This window comes from Histomonas meleagridis (genome assembly GCF_020186115.1).
Source record: "Histomonas meleagridis strain 2922-C6/04-10x chromosome Unknown contig_1, whole genome shotgun sequence".
Classification (NCBI taxonomy): Eukaryota; Parabasalia; order Tritrichomonadida; family Dientamoebidae; genus Histomonas; species Histomonas meleagridis.
Genome location: NW_027150746.1, coordinates 677,195 through 695,600, shown reverse-complemented (window position 1 = coordinate 695,600; position 18,406 = coordinate 677,195). Strand labels below are relative to the sequence as shown.

At 30.8% G+C, this 18,406-nt stretch overlaps 8 protein-coding genes across 8 annotated transcripts; 4 read left to right on the top strand and 4 right to left on the bottom strand.

The window, feature by feature from the left end:
* Window positions 1–3,586: 3,586 nt before the first annotated feature.
* GO595_000200 (uncharacterized protein) lies at window positions 3,587–3,982 on the bottom strand (the record flags this gene model as incomplete). The annotated part of the gene is made up of 1 exon (XM_067914858.1): window positions 3,587–3,982. One exon carries the CDS (start codon window positions 3,980–3,982, stop codon window positions 3,587–3,589), a length of 396 nt encoding a protein of 131 aa, XP_067779655.1.
* Window positions 3,983–4,251: 269 nt separating this feature from the next.
* Window positions 4,252–4,905, bottom strand: GO595_000199 (ribosomal protein RPL10A; the record flags this gene model as incomplete). The annotated part of the gene is made up of 1 exon (XM_067914845.1): window positions 4,252–4,905. The coding sequence occupies one exon, from the start codon at window positions 4,903–4,905 to the stop codon at window positions 4,252–4,254; it is 654 nt and encodes a 217-aa protein (XP_067779654.1).
* Window positions 4,906–5,472: 567 nt separating this feature from the next.
* GO595_000198 (CMGC family protein kinase) lies at window positions 5,473–6,411 on the bottom strand (the record flags this gene model as incomplete). The annotated part of the gene is made up of 1 exon (XM_067914834.1): window positions 5,473–6,411. One exon carries the CDS (start codon window positions 6,409–6,411, stop codon window positions 5,473–5,475), a length of 939 nt encoding a protein of 312 aa, XP_067779653.1.
* A 940-nt stretch (window positions 6,412–7,351) lies between these two features.
* GO595_000197 (Phosphoribulokinase / Uridine kinase family protein) lies at window positions 7,352–8,314 on the bottom strand (the record flags this gene model as incomplete). The annotated part of the gene is made up of 1 exon (XM_067914823.1): window positions 7,352–8,314. The coding sequence occupies one exon, from the start codon at window positions 8,312–8,314 to the stop codon at window positions 7,352–7,354; it is 963 nt and encodes a 320-aa protein (XP_067779652.1).
* An 843-nt stretch (window positions 8,315–9,157) lies between these two features.
* Window positions 9,158–9,982, top strand: GO595_000196 (RhoGAP domain containing protein; the record flags this gene model as incomplete). Its single annotated transcript, XM_067914812.1, has 1 exon — window positions 9,158–9,982. One exon carries the CDS (start codon window positions 9,158–9,160, stop codon window positions 9,980–9,982), a length of 825 nt encoding a protein of 274 aa, XP_067779651.1.
* A 118-nt stretch (window positions 9,983–10,100) lies between these two features.
* Window positions 10,101–11,903, top strand: GO595_000195 (serine/threonine-protein phosphatase 6 regulatory ankyrin repeat subunit B-like; the record flags this gene model as incomplete). Its single annotated transcript, XM_067914801.1, has 1 exon — window positions 10,101–11,903. The coding sequence occupies one exon, from the start codon at window positions 10,101–10,103 to the stop codon at window positions 11,901–11,903; it is 1,803 nt and encodes a 600-aa protein (XP_067779650.1).
* A 2,774-nt stretch (window positions 11,904–14,677) lies between these two features.
* GO595_000194 (uncharacterized protein) lies at window positions 14,678–15,604 on the top strand (the record flags this gene model as incomplete). Its single annotated transcript, XM_067914790.1, has 1 exon — window positions 14,678–15,604. The coding sequence occupies one exon, from the start codon at window positions 14,678–14,680 to the stop codon at window positions 15,602–15,604; it is 927 nt and encodes a 308-aa protein (XP_067779649.1).
* A 711-nt stretch (window positions 15,605–16,315) lies between these two features.
* Window positions 16,316–17,368, top strand: GO595_000193 (uncharacterized protein; the record flags this gene model as incomplete). Its single annotated transcript, XM_067914779.1, has 1 exon — window positions 16,316–17,368. The coding sequence occupies one exon, from the start codon at window positions 16,316–16,318 to the stop codon at window positions 17,366–17,368; it is 1,053 nt and encodes a 350-aa protein (XP_067779648.1).
* Between the last annotated feature and the right edge of the window lie 1,038 nt (window positions 17,369–18,406).

Below are 18,406 nucleotides of genomic sequence, written 5' to 3'. Positions count from 1 at the left end.
CTGTTGGTAAAAATAATTGCTATTTAGTATTTTTAACTCAAATTCTGAGGATAGTGCTCTACAACTATTATTTGAATCTACCCAAAATAAGATAGAGATGCCAATTTATTAAAATTATATATATAAAATATGTAAAAATAATATGTTATTTCATATTAGTTGCTACTTTGGTTATATTTTAATCACTAAAGGAATTTTAATTTTAAAATATACTGCTTTGAAATAATAAAGATTTATTATTAAAAAAATGAAATGTGATTAATTTATAAATACATTTAATACATTATTATTGTTCTTCTGGGAAATCATTGACTTCAGTGTCATCAATTCTGTTAAATGTCTGTGTTTTGCGAATGGTTCCATTTTTGTCAAATACTAATACTGATTTTAGTATTGGCGTAATTTCTTCTAAATGATCTTGAAACCATTTATACAATAGGTCTTTTCGTCTTTTTGAGTCACGGTCAACTTTAATGTTTAATTTCTTTCCAATTTTTGTAGCTATTTTAACTAATTCTTGTTGCCTAACATTTGTTCCAAATTTGTCAGTAAGAAGCACATAAGCTGCAGAATTTTTGTAGTCAAAAGCTTCCTTTTTCTTTTTGATTGTTGGCTCGAATTTTGGAACTTCTTCATTTACTGGATGAAGTGAATAGCTGAGAAGATTTATTTTGATATTTTGAAGTCCCTCTTCTATTTGTCGGATTTGAGATGGATTTTGGCAAACAAAATCAAGAATTCTAGTAAATGTTGGTTGCAAACTCATGGATTCCTGACCTTCGGTTTTTGAAATGAAATGAAAAAATGACAATTATTTTCTTTGAAAAAGTGAATCTGTGTTGGCGGGGGATTAAACGTCTGGTGGTATTGCATTATTAACTTGGTAATTTTTCTCTACTTTAGACTCCTCATCATACTAATTATTTATTTTAAGTGAAATTACCGTTGGTTTTTTAACTAGTTGGTGTTTGTTTAATAAATATTCTAATTAGATTTGATCAAAAGTTCTTTGTAATTCAAAACAAAAATTTTGATGTGAGTCTTAGGAAATTTAGAAATATTTAAGTAATAGCACTGTAATTCTTTCTTTTACATTAATAATTTCTATTTTTTCTTGCAGCATGGTTCTTTTCATGTAAACATTTGAATTCCATTATTCGAAATTTCAAACCTTGAAAGTCACCTTTCTGCTCAATCAGTTGCCTTTCTTCTAGAGAAAAGTTACACCGGCTCAAACGAAGAAGTAAACCAAGCTACACATTTATTATTACAATTTATTCCAAATCCACAATTTCCTATTGTTCTTTTAGAAATAATCGGATCTCCAAATTACAAAATTTCAACACGAAATGCTGCTACAATTTTTCTTACTCGCTATGTATTTTTTTCTTTCAATTTATATGACATTAATTTTTGGCTTAATATTTTAACGCAATTTCCTAAAATTGTTGATGAAGCCCAACCACAGCTAATGCCTGTTCTTATAAAGTTTATTAAAATAATTGTTAAAAAATTATTATCAAGTCAATGCATTGAACCATTAATGAATATATTATCTTCATCTCTTGCTACCAACATTAAATATTCTTTACTAATTTCCAGACCATTTTTGAACCTTTATTCATTTCAATCTAATGATCGTTTCATTCCATTTCTTCAACAATACGTTGAATCTCTCACCCAAATAATCAGCCAAAACCAAATTCCAGATGAAACGTCAATGTTTTCTTATCGCTTTATTTCTCATATACCCAATCGAATTTTTTCAATAATATTAGAAACAAATCCAAACATTGGCTCATTTTGGCTTGCCAAATGTCTTCAAAATGACAACAACGCTTCAGATATTAGTGTTAAGATCATCCAATATAAACTATTATCATTATCGCAATATCCAATAATTTCCAATAATTTGCCGATTGACATTTTCCGTTTTGTTCTTACCGTTATCCAATCAAATCCGCCACCTTTAGTTCTAAGTTATTCCTTCAAAGTGTTATATAACTTATTAAGGCAAAATTTCTTTTTAGCAGAATTTCAAAACAATTTTTTCGATATTACAACGAAAATTATTTTACCTCTTTTTGCTGAAGTACACATCATAGAGTACCATAGTTTTTGGAAAGATCCAATTCATTCGTCGAAGTCTTTAGTAACACTTTATTTCAAACAATTTCCGAATTTGTTTCCGATATTTTTACAATTTATTTTATCACAAAATGGAAATGAACTTTTTGTACATTCGTTATTTTTATTGTCAACTATTTCTAAAGAAATCATTGATATTGATCGAAACATATTAATTACATTTCTAAATCATTTAATACCATTTTCTAATTCGAATGAAGTCATTCATCGAATTGCATTTTTTGGATTAATTTCATCATTTCAAGAGTTATCACTTGACATAAAGTTTTTAGAGACATCATTTCAACATATCTTTGATCCGGATAAAACAGTACAATATTATGCTGCATTATCATCAGCGTATTTGTTCCAACTGATTAAAGATGATAATGAAAAAGAACAAATTAAAAATTTATGTTCGAATTCGATTCCACAAATATTTTCATTATTTATACAACTTGAAAATGAGTTAGAAAATTCATATATTATAATTGCAATAAAGAAATTAATTTTATTCTTTAAGGAACAAATTATTCCAATAATTAATGAACTGATTCAAGAACTATTAAAACTTTTCGTCACATTTTCTTCATCAAAAAATGGTTATTCATCAATGGAAATTATAAATATTTTAATAATAATTATTAAAATTACGAATTCATATTCAAATGATTTATGCCAAAAGGTTTGTATGAGTTTATTGGATCCTTTAATTATGATATCGAATAATATAACTTTTGTTCCTGCATATGATTATATGTTTTCTTTGTTTGGTGTGATTTTGAAATTTGTTCCAATTTTGGATCAAAATTTCTTGAGAATTATCGACTTATGTTTTATGTTTGTGAATGGAAATGAATTTATTTCATTTTCTGATGTTTCTTCTGTGTTCTTAAGTATAGTTGAACGAAATAATTTTTATTTGTTTAATGAAATCATCGAAAAAATTCGTCAATTTGCTAATCAACAAATTGTAATAAATAATGAAATCGATTGGATTTCGGCAGCATATATTTTATTAAAATTCGGCTTGAAATGTCAAAATGAAATAAAAAATGATATCTTAAATATATATCAACAAACATTAAAATTCTTACAAACAACAAAAGACCCAAATTCATATTATTTAATTGCGGAATTTTTCTTGAATTATTTTGCCGATAAAATCGAATTGAACGCAATTCAATTGTTTACACAGATTCTGATCGGCGGAGCGCATTCTGCTTCTTTCCTTGAGACCGTAATGAACGCTTTCCAATTCTTCCCAGAGAATTTGAAGATTTGCGTAGTTGAAGCAGGTAAGGAATTGGTAATGGAATTGATTGATTTGGATGATGAATTAGACCAGAATGAAAATAACAAAATCATTTGTCAGAAGTTTTTAATGTTCTTGAAAGAAAATGGTTTAGATACTGTCCCTCATTAAAATTGTAAATGTTTTTTAATATGATAATGATATTTATTTACTTGAGTTTTCTTTCTCCTTTTCATTGTCTTTTTCTTTTTCTTTATCTTTTTCCTTTTCAGTTTCTTCTTTGGGTTTAGTAGTCATGCGCTTGACCATAGTTGGGTTAAGATCCCTGAAAAGTGATGCAACTAAGGATTCTGCATCTGGATGGCTTTTGACTTTCTCAAGCATCTCTTTAACTTTTTCTTCGTTTGGAACACACTTCTTACGGTTGCTGACTAATTGAGATTTGCATTGCTTTTTGGTTGGACGATCAGAAGGAATTATATTATTTTTTTCTAATTGATTTGAAAATTCGATAAGGTTGCTACATAATTCATCAGCTGCTAATGCCGTGTATCGTGCAAATTGCATCAATTTGTTCTGTTCTTCTTCTGTAACAGCCATTTCAGGTTCCTTGGTGAAATTAAACGGTTTTAGCCAAAAGTACATCAAATTGACTAACTCTGTTTCCTATGTATCAAAAAGTCAGAAAAAAGTGAATTCCTCGTTCCTCAATCACATTATAATGATAAAGTTGTTGTCTTTAGTGCTAACAACTTTAGGTGAACAATTAGTGTGTAATAATTCTTCATGAAAATTTTCAATTGTAGATTTATAATTATTTCAGAAAATGCATAGGAAAAAAATTAACAATGCTTACTTGTAGAGTGTGTTTAGTAAACACGGTGTGGCTTGCCCATTGTTGAGTGAAGTGTGATTGCACCAATTGATTGCCATTGCTTCTTAAGAAGAGAAACAACATAGTTTGTAGCAAGCATTACATTTTGGTAAACTTGCTCTGGCTTCATTGCAACGTTAGCGACGGCAACACCAAATGCGATTGATTTCTTAAGCCTAAACTTGACTGTCTTGCGGGCTTCATCAACAGCATCAGCAACCTTATCTGATGAACGGATTGGTGCTGGGAATTTACCTGTCTTGTTGAAAGCTGGACCTAATGTCTTGTTAAGGTTCTTGATGATGGTATCAGAAGCAAGGAAGAGGTGGTGCTTTTTAGCCCAGTACTTGATTGTCTTCTTATCCTTGTTGAAGTTGGTAAGTGTTTGAAGATCATAGTATGGAACATTGATAGCAGCTGCTTGTTCACAATGGATTTTATCACCCATAATACCAATACGGAGTCCTGGACGGATAACGTTTGGAAGTTTGATGCTTCCAATGAAACGCTTATCCTTAGCAATGTTGTAACCCTTAAGACGGATTTGAAGTTCGATGGTTTCAGTAAACTTCCTCTTCTTCTTGTTGTTGGAGTAGTCAAGGATTTCAGCAATAGCTGATCTTAAGTTTTCTTGGTGAATGCGTGACATTAGCCAAAAAGGACGGCCATTATCAAACGGTCACTTTGGATGCTGTTAGAACTTTTTATACTGATTACAAAAAAGTTCTAAGTAATTCAAACTTTTTTACATAATATCATCTTTTCATTTAGTAGAAAGAAATTAAAATCTCAAGAAAAAATTAAAAACTTAAATTAGGTTAACATAATTGAATCATCATAATAAATATTTTCTGTTTCTTTACAGGTAAACATTTCATTAATTTTTTTCCTACAATTTTTGAACAAATATCTTCTATAAAAATGTTTATTTAAATGCACTATCTTTTTATTATAAGAAATTTAATTAAATTAATTCTAAAATCGATAAAATTTTGAAAGAAAAGGAATATTATCTAAATGAAAATATTTGGGTTTTCTTAATAAAATGTAAATTCATATCTTTTGTACTATTCGCAATACCAATTAAAAAATGAGGTAAAAAAAAATCTAAAATCTAATATTTTATCAACAAATATATTATTCATGCCAAAAATAAACAAAAACTAATTAAATTTATAGCAAACCAATTTATTAAACATAAAACAACAACATCATATCAACAACAACCACACAACTTAACAAGCGCAGCAGGAACATCGTTAAAATATGGATGACTCAAAGCATCTCTCGCATTAATTCTCTTTTCGGGATTTAACACAAGAAGCTTTTGTATCAAGTCGAAGAGCAATGGATCAATGTCATCTGGAAGAGCCGACTTTAAACCTTTTCCAGGTTCTTTTGGGAATGATATCTTTGGATTAATGAGCTTGTGAAAGTCTGGCCATTCTTCTTCTGTTGGTTTCCCGAAAATATCCAATATTTTCATTATTTGGTCAATGATGGAATCTCCATTGAACAAAACCTTACCTCGAGAAAGAGTGGCTATTATACAACCACAACTCCAAAGGTCAATTTTGTCGTCGCATTTTGGTGAATTTAATATTGATTCTGGAGCTTTAAACCAAAGCATTGCCAAATTATTATCAACTTGACAAACAGAATGACCACTCATAAGAGAACACCCAAAGTCACAGATTTTAAGGAAACCAGTTTTGTCAATCAGAAGATGTTCTGGTTTTAGATTATTATGAATAATTCCATTTGAGTGTAAAAAAAATGTACCGGCAAGCATTTGATATGAATAAGAACGTAAGAGGGCACTACTAATTGGCTTTTTGTTAAAATCCAAATAACGTTTTAAGTCACAATCCATATAATCATAAACCAAAGAGATTTTGGACTTTTCGCAAATAACATCACGTAGTGTAATTATGTTAGGGTGTGATAAGGTTTTTAAAATTGAAACTTCTCTGAGTGTTGAGGAAGGGATCCCATCTTCTTCTTGATCAAGTCGTACTAGTTTCATTATAACTTTTTCTTTTTCCTTTATGCTTTGTGCGCAAAAGACAGTACAAAATGTTCCTTCTCCAAGTTTTTCGAGCTTGTTATAACGAGATGAAGACATAGGAGGATTTGAAAACTTTTTCAATGGCATAATCCGTTATGATAAGTCAACTTTCAATGCGAATTTTTTTCAAAGAACGTTTACAACAGATTGTCTCATTTTTTCCCCCATATATCTTCATTTTTTTATGTTATTAAAATATTATTTTCAATGCGTTCTTTCTATATTTTTAAAAAACTGATATGAAAACATTTATTTATCTTAATCTTCAAAAATAATTACAAATTTTAAAATGTGTTTTCGAAGAAAAAACATTAAAATATAAAAAAATATTTAAGAAAATTGCAAAATTACTCGATCAAGATCTATAGAATTAACTATTTTGATATAATAAATGCCAAATCAAAAACGGCGCCATTTTATGGCGCCATAAAAAACGATAATGGTGGCATAAAATAAACGGCATCGAAGCCAAGCGTTCCCTGTAAAGTACACAAAAACCTACGATAGTAAAACCGACCGATATAATTCAATTCTGGGCCAATTGTCACGGCGGAGGATGTGCAACAGCAACCATACTGACTGACTCGTTCAGTCTATTGCTGTGGGAAAGTCTGAGAGTGCAATTCGCTTTCTTGGCGGAGCTTGCGGTGAACGCAAGAGTGGGAACCAGAGACGACCATAAAGCGAGCGTAAGCAACGACCTTTTTTGGATGAAACGGCCCATTCCACTGCGATTTTGAGTCAAATGTACATCGTCGGATTTGTCCGAAAACTCAATTCAGATTACTCCTGTCGTGATGATTCATCATTAATAAAATGTTTTTACTTTTTATTACATTTCTTACATTTTTTTAAACAATTCAAATAGGTTTTCTGCATATACTGTTCAAATTTATTGTAATTTAAGTATAATTTTAGATAATTAATAGTCAGAAAAATATTTTGATTATTTAACTTATGATAATAACATACTTGAAGTACCTAAAATTTGTTAATTTATTATGGAATATAACATCTCCAATATAATTTATTTATACTTATCTAAAATTTCTTTTGCCATTGGCAATTCCGCAACAATAACATGGACACCAGCAGCTGCTTTTCTACATCCTTCATCTTGATCATTATTTTCAATTTCAACAATTTGCTTTGGCAAATTTTCATTTGTTGCTATACTTGTTTTACCCTGCAAAGGTACGGCAAGGAGTGCCATTAAAGACAATGCTCCATATCTGATTTTAGAATCATTATTCTTTAAGCATTCTGAAATGTTCGGCAAAATACCCGAGTTTATAAGAGCAATCTTTCCGCGGTGACTCGTATCCATTGCAATGTTAGATGCCAATATTATGGATGCATTACAAAGTTGTGGATTTGAAAAAGAATTATTCAATATCTTAAGAAAATTGGAAGAATCAACAAGAGGAATACGAATACTTTGTTTGTTGGCAAGCTTAGAAAGAAGGCCATATGCCTGGAAAAGGAATTGTGGATCAGAATCATCACTTGAAACAGCTGTTGTAAGCCATGATGGAACTGAGCCAGAAAGAAAAGGTGGTTCTGGACCAACGAATTCTGCAATGATACGAAGAAGTTTAGCAGCTTCAAATCTGATAGGCGGTTCATTATCAGGATTGAGAATTTCAGCAAGTCTTGGAACATCAGGAAGCATAGCTTTGGCAATATCGGCAGTGTTAATAAGTGTGTTAAATACACATAATGAATTAAGTAAAAGTCCATTTGGAGGCTGCATTAAAAATGGGCGAATGATGTTAATAGCATTATGAGAATTGGCTTCTTGTTGCCTACCTGGCAGAACTTCATTTAGCAAACGTAATGCTTTGATTTTGTTAGCTTTAGTTGCTTGTGGATTATCAATGATATCAAGCATATGAACAATATCAAGGTGCATCATCCCAAGCGTTGGATCGAATGGATCATATTTCCTTTCATACATTTTTCCATATGTGAATTTTTTCTTCTCTTCCATTTTTTCAAAGATTTGCAGTAACGTACATAAGTAAACGGTTACAATGATTTTCTCTCAAGAAAAAAACACATGAAAATGAGATGAAAATGACTAATTCCAAAGAAAAATGGGTTTATTTTAAAAAAATATATATGAAGATAATAAATATTAAAAATATTTGTCGAAATCTAGTAATAGTAAAACCTTTGTTTTGATGAACTCGGCGTCTGGAATGGCTTTCTTGGCGTACTTTGTACATTTTTCTTTTGTGGCGTTTTGGATTTTGGAGATTTCAAAATATTTGGAGAATTTTGAAGTTTAGCAATTCTTTTTAAACAATTTTCTCTTCCTGTGCGTTCAGACTCAGCAAGTTTTTGACGGTATTCTTTTTCTACTTGTTGTATGTTAAGTGAACGAGGAGTTTTTTTTGGCGAAATTGTAACATTTTTTTGTTTTGTTCTAGGTGTTTCATTTGCTGTTACTCTTTTTAAATCAAACACATCACTTATATCTTCATCTTTTGCTTGGCTAAGCATGTTTGATATTTTTTCTGCTTTTTCTGAATAATTTTCATTTAATTGATTTATTTGTTCGATCATCGCTTTTTGTTGTTTTTCTAGCTTAAGGTCAATAACAGGACTTTCAAAAGGGATATTATTTTTATTGTTTACATTATTGATTTGAAACTGAAAATCAGATTGTGATTCATAACATGAGCTAATTAATTTCAACAGTTTCCGTGAGAACTCTTCTTCAATGTTTTCATTATTTTTTGAAGAATTTGTTCTTTCTTTGCTCTTCATATTTAATGGCTTTAATTGTTTACTTAACGTACTGTTTTCAAACGGTTACGAAAAGTGGCAAATGAACGAAAAACCTTTTGACCAAGACCCACAGTATTTCTCAAGATCGCCCGAACAATTTGGTGGAAAAATCCCTTTTATAGTCACTGATATTGTCGAAAAATTACGCGAACTTGGCGGCGTTGATACCGAAGGAATTTTTCGATTAAGTGGATCAGCAGAAGGGATTTCAAACTTATGCAGAGAGTTAGACAGAGGAAGAGTCAAAGATTGGTCACAGTATACAAACATTCACACAATAGCATGCACGCTCAAAAAATATTTCCGAGATTTAGTACCAAAAGATCCATTAATTCCAAGTGAATATTACAATGAAATGATAAACATTCCGGATTCGGCGAAAACTACAGAAGAAGCTGTTCAAAAATACAAAGCGATATTGAACAATTTTTCTGTTTCTCGCTTACTGACATTTGCTTATTTGTTTAAGTTTTTTGCTGATGTTGCTGCGTCAACCACATCTAAAATGACCGCTAGTAACATTGCGATTGTTTTTGCTCCAAATTTACTATCCCCACGAAAGAAAGATGAAACAGCTGAATCACAAATAATGAGTAACACATCACAAAACAGGACAATTACAATGATGATAAATAATTATGACAAAATATTTGGTGACATCGAAATCACAAAAGATTCATTCATTAACGACGAAGACATGGAAATACTTGCGCCGACTCCAATAGAGAAGAAAGACATTTCCCGATATCTTGAAATCCGAAATCTAAGGCGTCAATCATTAATCCAATTCATTCCATATGAACTCCTTCAAGATCATACGTTTGTACGGCCGTCACGTGTTGTAAAGTTTTCGGACGACGAATAAAATATTTTTTAATTTTTTGATTTTGCCGTTCACTTCACTTCACATTTAAACGTTCTCAAATTTTTCACTTGCCAATTCAATAAACAAAAAGCAAAAAACCGCTTCATCTCATTAAAAAATGGAAGTTGATCTTGAAGAACTCTATGTTGCTCTTCAATCAGATGATACAGTGCTTCTTTCCAAGCTAATAAACTCGGGTCTTCAACTTGATGTTAAAGTTCCTGACCCGAATCATCGTTTACCACCATTCTTACAAAATGAGCCATCTCTTCTTTCAATGGCATCTTACTATGCGTCAATTAACTGTTTCAGAATGATCGCAGACAAAGACCAAGGACTTTATGCCGTTGATAACAATGATACTCCAATCACATATTTCGCGATTTTAGGTGGAAATTGTGATATCATCGAAATCTTATCTAAACTCGGACAAGACTTTAGACCGGCAATTACATTCGCAGCAGAAAACATGAAAAGTTCCGTCTTCCGATTTATCTGCGAACTTTACGAACTTAACCTCGATTTCAACCATGCTGATGAACGCGGAAATACATCAATGCATTATGCAGCTAAGAATGGAGATCTTGAACTCGTCAAATATCTTCATGAGAATTCAGCAGATCATACATTAGTCAACAAAGAAGCACTGACACCTCTTCACGTGGCTGCTAAATATGGTAAAGCCGACGTTATTAGGTATCTTATCGGACTTAAAGGAATCGATGTCAATGCAAAGGATAACCTCGGAATGACACCTCTTTCGTGGTGTACCGAAGGAGGGTTCAGTGATTGCGTTCGTTTCTTACTTGAATCCGACGATGTCAAAATCAATGAACAAAATGCAGAAGGATATGCGCCAATACACTTAGCGATTATTAAAGGACATACGCCAATAGTTGCAGCGATAGCGAGTGCAAAGAACTCCGATATTAATATTTTGACAAATGATGGACGTTCTTTACTTCATTGCGCAATGGAAAATGGCAATGAAGAAACAGTTCGATTTCTTTTATCACTTAAGAAACTCGATGTCAATCTTAAAGCTAATAATGGCATGGCGCCATTACATTATGGAGCTTTATCTAACTCAGTAGGAGCAGTTAGGCTCATAATGGAAGCGCCAGGAATTAATTCAAATCAAACTTGTGATAATGGAAACACAGCACTTCATGTTGCATCCGAAAACGGCTGCCTGGAGATCGTTAAGGTCCTCTCAAAAGCTAAGGGTGCCCCAATCAATCTTGGGAACAACAAGAAATTGACACCTTTACATCTTGCCGCCGATAGGGGGCATGTTGAGACCGTTAGGTACCTTATTAGTGTTGAAGGAATTGATGTTAATGCAAAAGGTGAATTTGATAAGGCGCCGTTACATTATGCATGTGGAAGAGGTCATACTGATGTAGTTAGAACATTGTTATCTGCAAAAGGAATTAATATTAATGCACGTAATATATGGGGAAAGACGCCATTACATTATGCAGTTTTATATGAACATATCGAAACAATTAGAGTCTTGACAACGAATAAGGATATTGATATTAATATGGCTAATAATTATGGAGCTGCACCAATTCATTATGCTTCAAGAATTGGTAGCTATGAAGGATTGTTCTTATTACTTGAAAATCCAAATACTGATTATAACTTGAAAGGAGAACATGATAGAACTCCAATATATAGTGGTATACAACATAACCATGAAAGAATTGTCGATTTGCTATGTGAAAATGAAAATGTTGACTTGTCAGTGAAGGCAGATAATGGAATGGATGCATATGAAGAAGCATTGTTCATGAATCATCCTCATATTAAGGCAAGAGTATTCGAATATGGTGGAAAAGAAGTTCCTGCTCAACAAGAAGGAGCACCTCCTCCTCCTCCACCTCCTCCACCTCCACCTCAAGCGTTCGTTGATTAAACAGTCCGAGCATAAAATTTTATTTCATTTTGTTAATTAGTTTTTGATGTACACATCAATAATCGAAAACGTTATTCAAAAAGTGCTCTTTATATAATGAACTTGTCAAATGTTTTACTCATTCATTTTTGATTTTGGCTTCTTAGAAAACGCACTAAATTTGATTTAATTTATTTCTGACTGTTTGAAATAATGAAATTCAATAAAAGCAGTAATTCAAGAAATAAAGCGAAAAATTAAATGCTTCTGCATATATAAAATATAAAACACAAATATTGTATTCCACTATTATTTGAGCCTTTTTATTGGAGGCTTCTACTAATTTAAATATAAAAGTTTCATAACTTTTTAACCATAAAAAATTAAAGAGAAATAAAAAAAAACACTAAAACTCAAACATAAAAATGTGGGTAGGATTTATTTTGGATTCTAAATGGATTTACATAGAAATGAATGGAACTGAGACAATTGGTGATATTAGGAGAAGACTTCAAGAAGAGTATGGTATTCAATCAAAATTAATTTTTTCGATAGGACCAAGAATTCTTTCTAACGATGATTTTCAAATGGACTCGCTACCATTCATTGTCGGAAAGAAGGATATTTATGAAATTCTTGTTACAATTTCCAGAAGAAGGATTTCCTTAAACTAAGAGTGTCACTTTTGCTATCGGATTCAAAAGTGACAATATTCATTTCTCTTTTAATTAAATTCTCTTTTATAGAAAAATTCATTATCAATAGCAGTGTCTTTCCTTTTCAATAAATTTTTCATTACTTCAGTGTTATTTTTTAATGTATCATGTATAAGAGCTGTTGGAAGAAAGAAAAATATAGAAGCAGTGAAAAACTGTCTCCCTTGATAAGAATGTCATTCAGAGAAGCTTTTTTTCGGCCTATACAAAAAGCATATAAATACACACCAAGTTTAATGAATAAATATGAAATTATATCATTTTATTTCACTCACAATGCCTTTATGAATGTATCATTTAAAGGCTGTCGTTTTTAACAATTTCCAATTTGATGCAATTGGAAAAGTTAAAATCTTTTACATTTTAGTGAGCAAATACCTTCTAGTACAAGGATCATTATGTATTTTTCTCAAGCAATTCTTCATAGTTTTTCACGGTGTCTTTATATATTATATCACAATGAATCAAAAATTAATAATTATGCCTAGAGATTAAGATGAATTAATAAGTGTGTTTGGGTTATCGATTATTATAAAAAATAGTTCTATGATTACTAATAGATTTCTTTCCATGATTATATCATAAAAAAATCTTTCTATATGAATTATATTATTTCTTCTCTTTTATTGTCTTTTCTTATTGTTTTTAATCAAGAATTACTAAATAATTTCTTTAACTTTAAAAAACAAATTAATAAAACAGTAAAAATTTTACTTAAGGCGTTTGCTCTGAGTTGGATCCCTCGTTTTCATTATTTAAGAATGCCACTTTTATATTTGCCTTTTCATATTCGAAGCAAGGCAACCTAATAACTTTCATATAAATTGCCGCACCAGCCATATATATTATTGAACCTATTAATCGAATCCAGCTATACTCGTTCCATTTTTCGCCCTGTTTATTGTTCAAAGGGCTCGATAATATGAATATACCATCTGCCACATGATATATTATCAGGTCAATAAACCAAGAAAGGAATGACACGAGCATTTCGATCATGGAATACACCACAGCATTTGTCGTAAGGATAATTCCGACGGTACTCGTGTTATACATTGTCGCCACTGGTATATACAAAATGAATAGAACTATAAGTCGCGTGCTTTTGAATACCGCTTTAAATGAATAGCATAAACTTTCATGCATAAACTCAACATCACAAGGAACAAAATATGTAATAGGACATAACATAAATACTAAAATTATAACTTCGTAGATTCCTTCCATTCCGCAGACAAACCATTCAGTTAAATCATTGTTATGTGTAAGCTTTTGCTCAAAATTACTGCGGGTGGCTGAGCAGAATTGTGCAAATACTTGTAATACAATGGCAAGCCAGAAACTTTCGGTTTTCATATGAAATTCCCCTTCTTCATCATTAGTATAAACTAATATGACGGATACAACAACAAGAACAGCACCTAAAAATATAATTCCAATGGCTAAGTATGCATATTTCATAAATTTGAACTTTAATAGAAACCGATTTTCAAGAATGGTAAAGATAAATTCAAAATAACGAAGAGCAATAGTAGCAGGCCCTTTGAGAATAATAAGAGAATAGTTAAATGCAATCCCATAAACAAGATCACATAGGGCTGGAATAATGATTTCAAAATATATTTTAAGAGAAACTCTAGGAATCCCTTTAGATTGAATACAAGCAACAATGAAGGGAATGGCCATGCCAATAGCCATCATTAATGTGGTAAACCAATGGGAACTAAAATTTTCTCGGTCATTGTCAAAATATACTTGATCAAAAATGATGTTTTTAATGTAGTAACTGAGGGTTGAACCAAGTGAGATTGCTATGATGGATATAATTCTCTTTTTTTTAGCAAAATCAACTTCTTTCATTTTGATACTTTTTCAAATAGTAGAACGTTAACGTGTTGTAACGATAATATTTTTATAACAAATTTATAAGTACAAGTTCTCCTGCATTAAACCCAAATTTGAAAGTTTTAGAAAGGCTTTGAATATACTAAAATGCTTGGGCATATGAAGAAAAATGCTTAAAACAAAAGAGAAATAAACACTTGTTGGCAGCTGCCTTTTTTCAGGTAACATTTCAGAATGTCAGGATTGACTCGTTCCCAAGGATTTTCCAACTTGAACCAACTTTCAGGTGCTGGCTCAAGTACGTCAAATACTGGTGCTAACAGCAATACAAAATCAACATCCTCCTTTTTTTCTTTTAATCAACAAAATAATCCAACAAAGAAAGTTGATCCCTTGTTACAAAGACTTGAAAACATTAGGAAAGCATACATTCCAACAGAATCATTATTTAGATTTCATACGATTGCATTAAATGCCAAAGGCAGTTCGACCACCACATCATTTTCTATTGGAAGTATTGGAAGTACAAAACAACAAGGATGCACAGAAGAAGAGTGGAATGCTGCTGTTCAGTCAGCCCCAGAAGAAAGGACTCCTTTCTTGTTGAAAGGATTTGATGAATTAAATTCTAGGATTGAAGCCCAATCAAAGTTTGCAAGCATGCTTGAAAGTAGCCTCACTGCTATTTCTAATAAAATTGACCTTATTCAAAGCAAACTTGACAATGAATTCAATTCACAAATTAAATCCATCCAAAACACAAACAAAGAAATTTCTACAAAACTAATGTCAGTACTAAAGAACAAAGAACTTGCTGCTGTTCCAGAGCTTCCATTTACAAAAGAAGAATCAAATTTATATCACAAAATTTTCCAAATTAGTGAAGAAATGAATCAACCAAACAAATACAAAGCTGCTCTTAACACTTTGGAGCTAAAAGTAACGATGCTTCAAGATTCAAAGATTTATCGCCCAAAAATTAATATCCCTGAGAACGATAAAATACATATTGTTAATGTCCTCAAAATGAATACAGAAGCAATTAGAGCTCTATCAAAGGCTACGATGCAAATGGATAAACAGATTAGTTCACTTGAAGCGGCTTATTTGGATTTGACTTCTGATAATCATTTTTCAGATAAGAAGCCACAAAATAAATAGAGTTTATAAATAAAAACGTTATTATTAAAAAAATTACTTAGATATTTAATATAGTATTTTTTTTACGATTCAATTAAATGAATCTTCTTTTTTTGTTATTATCTCTATGAGAGTATATGCTAGATTACTTTGAATTGAAACCTGTGTTTATACATATAATTTGTGAACATATAAGTGGAAATACATTAAAAACAGAAAAAATAATGTATTTTGAATTTGACAAGGTTTGCTTGCTTTTCGTTGTTAAAGAGAAAAAAATCGATGTACAAAGAATCTGGAATTTTTCTTGATATACAAAGTATGTTTTCCAATGAGTTGGACAAGCCAATCGCATTGTTTAATTTTCCAAATTTAAAGACAGATTTTCTTAAATCTTTCCAAAACTTGGATGAATTGATTCAAAATCAAAATTTTGATCAAGCCAAAGAACTTATAAAAGAAATAGGAGAAGGTTTATTCAAGAAATCTTACGCTTTAAATTTTGTTGATTTTCGATTTATTTCAGAAAAACTGTTGATTTTTTTTAATCTAGAAACCAACACCTGTATTCTTCCAAATCTTCTACCATTAATTTTAATATGGACTTATACACAAAGTGAAGGAAATTTGATTTTTGCAGATAAAAACTTATTTGACTTCTTCATTTACCTCATTTCAAATCGAGACGACGACCCAAGGTTTTATGAGCTACCAAATTACCGTATCTTTGTAATGTACATTATTTCAAATGTAATTCATGATGTCTTTGAAGATGCTATCCAAATTTTCTTGGATCTTGATGGAATTAACAAAATTCTAGATGGCATTCCAAGTACTGAAAATCATACATATATTAGTGCGTTGAATGAAATTGTGGGTCGCATTGCAGAAAAGATGAAAGGTAACACAGAAGTATCTGAGCGATTATTTTACTACCTACGTGACAACCAGCCCATTAAGGATAAATTTTATAATTACTTTTTTTATACATCTCTTCACGATTTTTATTTCCTTGAGAAATTCATCTGCAACTGTCAAGAAAACGCTGAATACGTTTTCAAATTCATTGACTTTTCTGAACTTTACAGAAATTTGACAAGTGTAAACCAAAATGAAAACGGTTTGGAGCACCTCTTCAAAATTTCCAGGCTTCTTTTGAAGAATGCCCCTAAGGATGTAGCTACATACCACTTTTCCCGGGTAGACTTCGCGCAAATCACCTCTTTTCTACGAGAAGAAAAAATAAAACCTCAAGCCGAAGAAGAACTTGTCAAATTTTTAACGATATTTTTCCAGGAGCATCATGACTCTGTTTTGTTAGCAATACAAAATGACCTCATTGGACTACTTAAGTATTACTTGAGAGATGGGCCTGTAACTGTTAAAGTTAGAGTCATTCAAGCATTTGATAATATATATACAATTGATTCAAACACATTTCCAAAAGACATAACAGACGATAACTTAATTGATATGTTATTGACTCTTCTTGATTCTGATTGGAGTGAAATAATTTTAAATGTTGTTACGATATTGGATAAAATCGTACAAAAAGCTTTAAACAGAAAACCAGGCTGTGGACATTTCTTTGAAATTTTGGAAAGAAATGATACATTTGATTCAGTGAAAAGTCTTCTTGAATCAGATGATATCAATATCCGTGAAGCTGCAGATAACTTCTTGGATAAGTTCGATCGTCTCAGGAATCAAGAGTTTGAATTGTTTGGTGAAGATGATGAAATTCTTTATGACATTAGTGATAATGATCAAGAATATTTTAAATGAAATATTATTGTTAAGTAAATTATAACTCATTTTTTAACAAAGGATTTTTTTTTTTTTTTTTTTTTATATTTTGTAATGTTGGTTAAACTTAACAACTTGTTTTCATATTAATTAATTAAAATCCAAATCGTATAATAAAACAATTTTTTTTCTGATTTATTGTTGGATGCTTTCATGATTGCTATTTCAAAATTATGTGATTCTTTTATTTTTAAATTGATATCAACATTCTTCTGTTCAAGAAGTAACTTTGTTATATCCATATTTCCGTTTTCAGATGCTAACATAAGTGCTGTTTTAAATATTTTAAATGATTTCCAAATATTATTTTGAAATATAAAATTATTAAAATAAATTTTAAATAAAACAAATAAATATTTTTAGCATTAATATCAATTCCTTCTTGTTCAAGAAGTAATTTGGTTATTTCAACATGGTTTCCTTTGGATGCATGCATAAGAGCTGTATCAAACGCTTTAAATAATTTCCAAATTTTATATTGAAATCCAAACTTATATATAGAAAGTCGCCATGGATCATTCCGAAGAAAAAATTTATAACTTTTTGTCCGGACAAGACAAATTACTGTCTGCAACGGTTAAAATTTTTTTATAACAAAAAGAGATTAAATTATAAAAATGATATCAATATAACTAATTTACGGGTCATTAAAAAATTATGTCTAATATCATCCTCTCTTCTTGATTAGGTGTTAGTTTAAATTACATTAAAAGTGTTTTATACAAAAATTATCCAGAAAATAATAACTTATAAAATAAACGCATCGGGAAAAACGTGCATTTCTTTTTGTGTAATTCTATTTAAAAAATCGATAATTATTTCATCATTTTATTACATAACTTTAAATGGAGTGATTCTACCTCGATTTGCGGCCTCAGGATACTTTGCTGCTAATCTTGTTCTTTTTTCTCCTGCCCAAAGAAACATTTGTACTCCTCCGCAAATCGCAAACAAAAATACAAATTTACACTCTGTGAATAACCCGTATGAAATCCATGAAAGAATTTCAAATGTATA